Source organism: Poecilia latipinna, unplaced genomic scaffold (assembly GCF_001443285.1).
Source record: "Poecilia latipinna isolate Pla-1442-1.1 unplaced genomic scaffold, P_latipinna-1.0 Scaffold2437, whole genome shotgun sequence".
Taxonomy (NCBI): Eukaryota; Metazoa; Chordata; class Actinopteri; order Cyprinodontiformes; family Poeciliidae; genus Poecilia; species Poecilia latipinna.
Window position 1 is genome coordinate 14042 of NW_015115053.1, and position 8873 is coordinate 22914.

Below are 8873 nucleotides of genomic sequence, written 5' to 3' on the forward strand. Positions count from 1 at the left end.
TACCTTTAATAAGTTACCTAATTTTTAAAGTGCAATTAGTAATACTTTTATAACAAATTTATATCAGTAATGATTTCTTGGTTAATGTCAAGTTGTCATAACAAAGACATTTTGAATAATGTCAACTTTGTATTAAAAGTGTCATAATTTACCGAATGACGCTTTATGACAACAGTCATAAATATTCATGAAGGCTTATTCATGTTTATGACAGTGTCATGACAGTCTTATTCAACCCCCTTCAAATAAAGTGTTACCGGTTTAACAGCTGGTGTAAAACAATCTGGTCCTGTGAGCAGAGTAGAGCTTCCTCTGGGACAGAGCCATAAAAACATCTGTCTCCATTCAAAAGAAAATAACACTTCTTTGATCTTAAAAACAGATTTTTACTGGAACATAGTCGACTAGATATAAATGAACTTGGCTAAGGACAGTCCCCTGATTAGAATACAGCAGAGAAGGGAAACACGCCCTCCCTTTAAGTATTGGACCCAGAACCTTAACCTCAGATCGCTCCAGGTTTACCCGTGATGCTGTATCCGGGGAACGGTGCGTCGGTGAAATGGTTCCCCGTAAGTTTGTCCTGGTGTGTGGATGTCAGCGGAGTGAGGTAAATATTGAATTGGATGCTGGTCTGTGATTTTATTGAGTTTTGTCAGTTTCATTAGTTGTTCGTATAATAAATGTTATGTTTTGGACTTGGAAAACGTTTGTCTTTGTCTTTATGGTTCAGCTGAAACAATGACGACATCAAGGAATCCGGGCAGAAGAGAGAATAAAACGAGCCAAAAGATTTTAATTCTTCTTCTTCTGATTAAAATTATCAGTTCCAAACATCCAAATTAGTTTGGTCATTCCACTGAACCGAAACCAGCAGCTTCTCCAAGATCGACTCCATCCCTTTAGTGAGTTTTAGAGTCCTCATCTCTGTCTACACCAAGTGTTTGCTAGTTCGGCCAAATCTGTCACAAAATTATCAATAATCCAGGGATCCACAAGCTCCGAACAGCAGAAATCCTGTTATCATGAATAAATCCAGGGTGAATCCCTTCGGGTCTGTCTCGCAGGACAAGAGGCTCTCTGTGCCCAGACTTCTCATCAAAAATTTCATCTATTGCATTGAGAGATCAGTTGACCAGATCCATAATTTGTAGATTTGGATGATGTGCAAAGAAAGGCTCCAAAAATATGGAAAAAGACTAAATCAGCAAGCAGGGCAGGCAAGGGCAGGGAGGAGAGGGAAAAAGCGTCCGCCTTCATCGAGAGCAAAAGAGAAAAAGAATAAAAGTCAAACTAAGATTTAAATGTTTCCACTAGTGATGCTCTGATCAGGTTTTTTGCTGCCGATTCCGATACCGATCACCATGAGGCCAATCTTTGCCTATCGCCTGGATTGACTGTTTATTTTTTGCGTTAGTTATAAATGATACTATGTGATCTGGAAAATTAAAAAATTATCTAGTAATAAATTCACCTAATTAACATAAACATGCAACATACTTGCAGGCACAATACAGCAGCCGGCGGAACACCGGATTCATTTTTGAGGTGGGGGGCCATGAGGTGTTTCGTCATTTTGAATACTTGTTCGGTGGACATGATGTCAATCAGCTCTGGGTTTGTCACAATTTGTCCTGCAGTGATCTCCTCTCACCTGAAGGAAGCTGCTGGTTCTACCATACGCTGCTGATTGCTGGCTATTAAATGGGTCCAGTTTCTTTGTGAAACAGTAACTTTTCAGGCATGTGGTGCAAATATTCATACACACCCTGACATACGTGATCAAAACACAGTTCAGATACACACTTAAGTAACTGCTCACCCAGCGACGCCTGCAGGATGTTATCGGAAGTAGAACAACACTGTCACTGCACCTGACCCACAAGAGCACAACCACATCTCCAACGTCCTCATGTGCGTGGAAAACCAGCACAAACCTAAACCACACAAATACAGGCCACACATGCGTTATGCGCACGGCCCACTAAAACAGCGGAGCTATATTTTTAATGCTAAATAATAAAGCCATGAAAACAAAACGTGTGATTGGAGGACAGAGATTCCCATGTTCAGGTGGTGTGTCAGACATCCAGAGGAGGTGAAGCAACAATGTTGATTAATTTCTACTCTTTTGGCAAACGTTTCAACTAGATTTAACTATTAAACCCGCAGTCTTATGTTGAGCGTCAGGCGCGTCTGGTTTCCACGCAAAGTCTATTTGGAGGCGCGTCCAGAACCGTTGTGGCTCGTTTCGAGCATCTAGCGCGGCGCGATTTGAACCTTTTGGAGCCTTTGAAGCGTCGAGCGCGTCCGACGCTCCACACAGACATGGACTGAAACCAGACGCAAAGTGCTGCACACGCGTCCAACTTGAAGCGTCCGATGCTTTTTGACGCGAGTAATTAGCGGGTTAAACAGTTGTCCAACCGGGTGACCCGTCAGAACCGCTCACGGTAAAAAGCTCAGGCGGGATCCAAACGACCGCTGTTAGAACTACAGGGAGATTCAAACTCCGCTCATTCAGTTTTAGCTCACAGAAAAAGCGCCAAGCCGATAAATAAAAGTAAACTGATCAATAAGATTTAGGCTTTGGCGTTCCCAACCCCCATCTAGAGGAGAGCTATGTACATGATGTTTTGACACAAAATATATTTTTTCCTCCACATTTTTAAAGAGGGTTGGATAATAAAAAAAATCTAATTAATCTTTTCCTTTTTTTTACTTAAAGGAAAATCTCACGGTGCGTACAGCTGCAGCGCCCTCTGCTCACCGATTTATTGCAACTGCAAAATACGCACGATAATGTCGAAGATGGATAGATATGACAAAAATCACGACTGGTCAAATATTTGGAAGAGTAAAAACGTATAATAATAAAATAGATGTCAAATATCCTCCAGCAATACCAACTAGAGCAGCAGGACAAACTAATGGTTCCATCATCACGTCACGGCGCAGCGCCGCTATGAAGCCAAAAGGCGCAATTATGTTTGCTGTTCCGCTAATTGTGCGGGAAAGAGATTTCTGCGTGAGACAGATAACCAGCCGGCCTGATGACAATATTTTTGCATTAAAAACAAAATGAAAAACACCATGATTAAACTTTAATGTGCTTGTTATTTAGCAGACAAAAATGAATTTCAACAGCCAACAGAGACCTGAAAACCATCAGCAGCCATCGACACTTATGGCTCCTGATGGCTGATTGGCTTTTGGACGAAAACAAAAACAAAAAAACAAACTTTTTGGGCAATTAATTTTCGACCTGAGCAAAAATGATCTGCTCTGGGTAAAGTGTGGGTGAGCATTTATGTTACGATCTGTGTTGTGTATTTATTTCTTGGTTTTTCTGTCCTTGTCCTCCCTGTTGATTGATCCCAGCTGTGTCTAGTTTTCCTGATTGACCCTCCCTGTGTATTTAAGTCCGCCTGTCTCCTGTGGCACGTCTTACGTTCTCTGCTCTCCAGTTGAACTGTACAGGCCTGGTTAGCGTTAGCTCTCGTTTTCAGTCCTCTGTGTATCAGTAGCTACCGGTATTAGCTGTGTGCTAAACTCTCTGCTGTGTTGGACTGTTTTTGAGCTTTCATCATTAAATTAATAATTTCTTCACCTTCATCTTGGGTCTGCCTGCGTCCTCCCTCACCAAACCATAAATCATGACAATTTGGTCCGAACCCGTTAACGGACATGGCCGACATCGGATGTTTTTTCCATACGGTCCGGTGGAAAGAAAACGTCGCCACATTTCTATAAATACGGCATTTGGACCAGATGTGGCACAAATACAGAATTCTCACTTAATTTAAGGAAGATTTGGTTTAGACAGACTGATCATCATAATCTCAATTTTGAATGTAAACGAAACAAACGATTGATTTCAGGAGGAACAGGGTCAAAGGTCGAACTTTGTTTCCATCATGGGAGAAGAAGTGGAACATGAAAACCTCAGAGTTGATCAGTTGGTGAGAGCGGCATCTCATTGTCATCTGTTGAGACAACAGAACCAGAACCAGGGACCTGAAGAGCCTCAGCAGGGTGATAAAGAAGGCTGGTTCTGATCTGGTTCTGGTTCTGATCTGGTTCTGACTGTGGAACCTCTGCAGGAGACGACGCAAAGAAAGATTCTTGATAAAATGAAGAAAGTTCTGGCCGACCCGGACCGTCCTCTGCACCAGACTGTGGTGAAAGCACAGCGTCTTCAGTCAGAGGCCTCTTCAGATTCACTGTAACACAGACTGCTACAGGAGATCCTTCACCATCTGTAATAACTGAAGAATCTGAATTAATCTGAGCTACGATAACTTTTCATTTCCCTTGAAATTAACCATGGTCACCATGGTGACCATCTGGATTCACCAAAAGTCCTTCTCCGTCTTTAAGGACGCGTCATCCTGGATTTGAAGGTCCTGACCTTTGAAGGATGAGACATGGATAAAGTTAAGGCCAGATAAGATGAAACACTTCAAGTCGTACGGTTCCTGCATCAGTAACCATAGTGACCAGACAGGTGACACAGGTGTCATCCAGGTGGAACGATTTCTCTCCTTGACTCCTCTCCTCATCCCTCGCTCTCACACAGGAAGAAGAAGGTGTCTCACTTCCTGTTTCCCTCCCTCCTTCCAGGTGTAGCTCCCCCCCACCTTCACCACTCCAACATGGCGGACAGAAGTCTCTCCTCCTCGTCCGCGTCTTTGCACAATGGCAGCATCAGAGCCGTGGTTCCACACTGCAACAGCTCTGTGGGCCAGAGGTCCAGAAATCTGGAAGCAGGTTCTGGTGCTGGTTCTGGTTCTGAGGACAATTCAAAGCACAGTAAACTTTGGAGTCAGAGCCTGGGATCTGTGCTGAGGTACAGAACCAGAACCAGCAGCTCCAAGAACAAGGTAGGCAGCAGCTGGAAGGTCACATGGTTCTCTTTAACTGGTTCTGGTCCAGAAGGTTCCCGGGCCGAAAAGGTCCCTGGGTCAGATGCAGGAGATTCTGGCAGTCTGGACACCTGCTCTGGCTCAGGTGTGACATTGTCACCTGTTGTGTGTGGAGGAGCTGGAGGCCATGTTGGACCTGATCCTGGAGTCTCAGCGCCAACGACCAGCCCGCTCCCTGACCCAGAACCCGCCCACTGTGGGCCTGCAGTGCTGGAGAGGCGCTGGTTCTGAGTTCGGTCTTCTACCATATGCTGATCCACTCCCAGGCACCATCTACATAACAGGTGACAGTTGTATCCTGGTACAGACTGGTCTCAGGTTAGCCAGTACTCAGAACCTTTAATGCACAGCAGTCAAACTCCAGTCCTCTGCTGTCACTGCAGGCTTTAGATGAGCCACAGGTACAAAACACTGGAATGAAACGGCTTCATTTCCTCCTCCTGCTGTAGATCAAGGTCTCCAGAGCCTTGATGACCTGATTATTCTGTTCAGGTGGTTCAGCAGAGAAACATCTAAAGGCTGCAGGACTGGAGATCAACACCCCTGTTTTAATGGATTAGTGTCTGTACTGGTTTTTGACCATCTGCCTGTATGCAATCTGGAAGACCAGAGGTGCTCTCTCCCTCACCTGGACGATGCTGCCAGTCCAGTTCCTGAGGATCAGGAGAACTTCTTCAGTCTGGTTGAGAGAGTCCAATCCAGGAGGATTGATGAACAGAGAGCATCAATGCTGCTGACAGGCAGTGAGGAAGATCAGGACTAGGAGCTATCTGGCTGCTCTCACCATCATCTATGTCATTGATTGACGAAGTCTGGGGTCTCCTGTGAGTCGGATCTTCAGATGTCACTAACTGACTGAAGGTAGTTGCTGTGGGCACCTGGACCCCTGAAGACTGAGGTCATCACAGGACTCCCCATGTTGCTCTGAGTGTCCTGCTGGAACCAGAACCTGGAGGTCCTGAGGAAGGTAGAGCACCCGCCGAGTCAGCAGATGAAACCACGAACACAGAGATCATATCTCTCTGAGTTCAGGATTTGCTCCTGTCCTGCCACAAAACCCCAGCAGAGCATTATGGGTACTGTAGTCAAACAGGAGCAGTGCTTTCTCCACATTTGCAGAAATGTTCCAATTATTAAAATTAACACTTCCTTAATAAATTGTGTTTGTGTTTTATTCACTCAGACTCTCAGCAGGTTCTACACTCACTGATGAAGGTTCTCCACATTCGGATACCCAGACACTGCCCTGCCCAAGGTAGAGCAGGACTGGGGTAGGCTGCCTACCCATTATTTGTGTAGGCAGCCTACCCTAACACTGGTCTATCAAAAGCCCGGTCTACCCAGTGAGCAGATTAATTAAAGGGACACCAAGAGGACAAGCTGCTGGATTAAACTTTGACTGGTTGATCTCATTCTTTAATTATCAGTGACTATAATAGTAAAAACATAAGCAGTTATTTTTAACTGTAGCAGAAATAAATAAATACATTTTCTCTAATTTCTTGAAGTTAAAATCCTCTGAGACTTTAATACCGGGATGAACATAATCTGGACAGATGATCCTATGAACCAAATATTAACTGATTTACATGATAATCTGTGACAAATTAGGAATTCATGTTTTGACAAAACCTCCAACACAGATTCATTAAACTTCTGGCAGTCCGGTTTTGTTTCTACCGTTGATAGAAACTGATTAAAAATGACGCCGCCGAACGTCATGACGCTTGAAAGCTCTCCGCGCATGCGCTGAGCTCATTCAGGAAGTAAACAAGCCGCAGCAGCGTGGAGCGCGGCGTGTTTTCAGTCGGTAAGATTAAAACTTAAGTTTGTGACCTTTGACCTATTTAAAGTTCTGATCATCGATGGGTGATCAACTGGTAACACGGACCCGGTTCTGGTTCCGGTCCGCTTGAGCCCAGTTGTAGCCAGTAATTTACGGTCAGTTGTAATGTCGAGATGAAAGTTCATGAACCACCGGAGGTTTTTATCCAACGGTGGAGGCCTTGGATGGAATAAGATGTTTGTGATTCTGATACCTAAAATCTGATTATAATCTTAATCTGTTTGTATGAAACAATGGCTGGATGAAAAAGAAAACAGGAAACAAATGGAGAGAATCTACATCACCGCGGAACAAATTCACATTTATTACTTACTTAAAAATAAAAACTGTAACTGTTCGGGTTTAGGTGGTTTATCTGAGGCCAGAAACGCATCAGAAGGTTTTTAGAAGTTGTGAAAAAACATGTCGTCACCTTTCCAATATCCCGGTGGATGTTTCCTGTTTCCTGTTTGCATCTGAAGATGATCGGCTGGTTCGTATCGCTGCCTTTCTGCAGAGCTCAAAATGCCTCAGCACAGGTGAGGCTTAAAGTTCATTTGGATTCTTATCCTTTTAAAACATTAGATTAAAACACCGGATCCACTGTGTGGGTTGTTGACATTACGGCGGTGGTTTATTATTACTGTGTGAAACTATTTATTTTGAGAAATCAAAATGTTGTCAGTCAAGGAAAAATTGCATCCAATTAACTGCAAACGCAATAAGACCCTAAAACAAGAATATGTGTCGGCGAAACAGCAGCAGAACCAGTTCCTGAATCAGTCACGTGATTCGCCCCGAATACGTCACATCCTGCTCCATCAACACAACATACTGGGTTCCGAACCGCCAGAAACACGGGGGGAACTGAAGTTCGGCGGTGAGGCTAAAACCCGAGCAGATTATCAGGGAAAACCGCTGAGGAAGACCTTAGAGAGAAGATCAGATGGACCAGAACTGGATCGGGCTCAGTGGTACCCCAGACCGCTTGGTTCTGGGTGGTACCACCAGTTCTGGTGCTGATCTTGTGACCTTTGCTTCCAGGCATCATGGCGGCGCCAGGTCGATCCCGGAGGAGAAACAAGGAGGACGAGGAGCTGAGCCTTCATCGTGTGGATGGAGTGACTGAAGATCAGAGGAGGAGGAGGAGGAGGCCAGGAGGTCAGCTGGAACATCTGGCTCCAGTCAGCCTCAGCCCTCCTGAGGAAGAGGAGCAGCTCCAAACGAAGGCAAAGAAGAAGAAGAGAGCCACAGGTGAGGAAGAGAAAATCATCCTTCCTCCCATTGCTGAACTGATGCAGGAAAAAGACAAGAAGAAGAAGAAGAAGAGTCTCAGGGAGGAACCTCCTGCTGCTGTTGACCTCAACACTCAGAAGAAGACAGAAGGGAGAGAAGAGGAAATCATCTGCCTTCCTCCTGATGGACCAACACATGACCACAAGAAGAAGAAGAAGAAGATGATGGAAGAGATGACATCACAGCAGGAAGATGAAGACCATGTGGGCATCGCCATGGCAACAATCTCTCCAGGCCAACAGGAAGCTCTAGAAGCTGAGGAAACAAACCTCAGCACCAAGAAGGAGAAAGGGAAGAAGAAGAGCAGCAGGATGGGTTCAACTGAGGAAGACACGAAGAAGAAGAAGAAGAAGAACGCAAAACCACAGAAGAGGAAAACGGAGCGAGGACATCTGAGCAGCAGCCCAGAAGAAGAGTGAGTATCAGCACTTCTTCTCTGTTAACGGAGGACCGGTTCTGGTCCAACTAAACCAGACAGAACCAGTTCTGGGTCGGGCTTCACCAACATCGGTTCTGCTCGGCGTTCCAGCTCTGGTCCAAACAGTGGAGGTAACTGGTTCTGGTTCTGGTTCCTGCGGTAACTGGTTCTGGTTCTGGTTCCTGCGGTAACTGGTTCTGGTTCCAGAGATAACTGGTTCTGGTTCCAGAGGTAACTGGTTCTGGTTCTGGTTCCAGAGATAACTGGTTCTGGTTCTGGTTCCAGAGATAACTGGTTCTGGTTCCAGAGGTAACTGGTTCTGGTTCTGGTTCCAGAGATAACTGGTTCTGGTTCTGGAGGTAACTGGTTCTGGTTCTGGTTCCAGAGATAACTGGTTCTGGTTCCAGAG

General features: G+C 45.0%; 1 protein-coding gene across 1 annotated transcript in view; it reads left to right on the top strand.

Annotated features, from left to right (window-relative positions):
• Positions 1-7419: 7419 nt before the first annotated feature.
• Positions 7420-8873, top strand: part of LOC106937784 (transcription termination factor 1) — an 8834-nt gene continuing 7380 nt past the window's right edge. The window contains exons 1-2 of the mRNA XM_015019464.1: positions 7420-7630; positions 7795-8461. Of these exons, the coding sequence (XP_014874950.1) occupies positions 7426-7630; positions 7795-8461 (872 nt within the window). The 5' untranslated portion in view covers positions 7420-7425. The remainder of the gene's footprint in view (positions 7631-7794; positions 8462-8873) is intronic.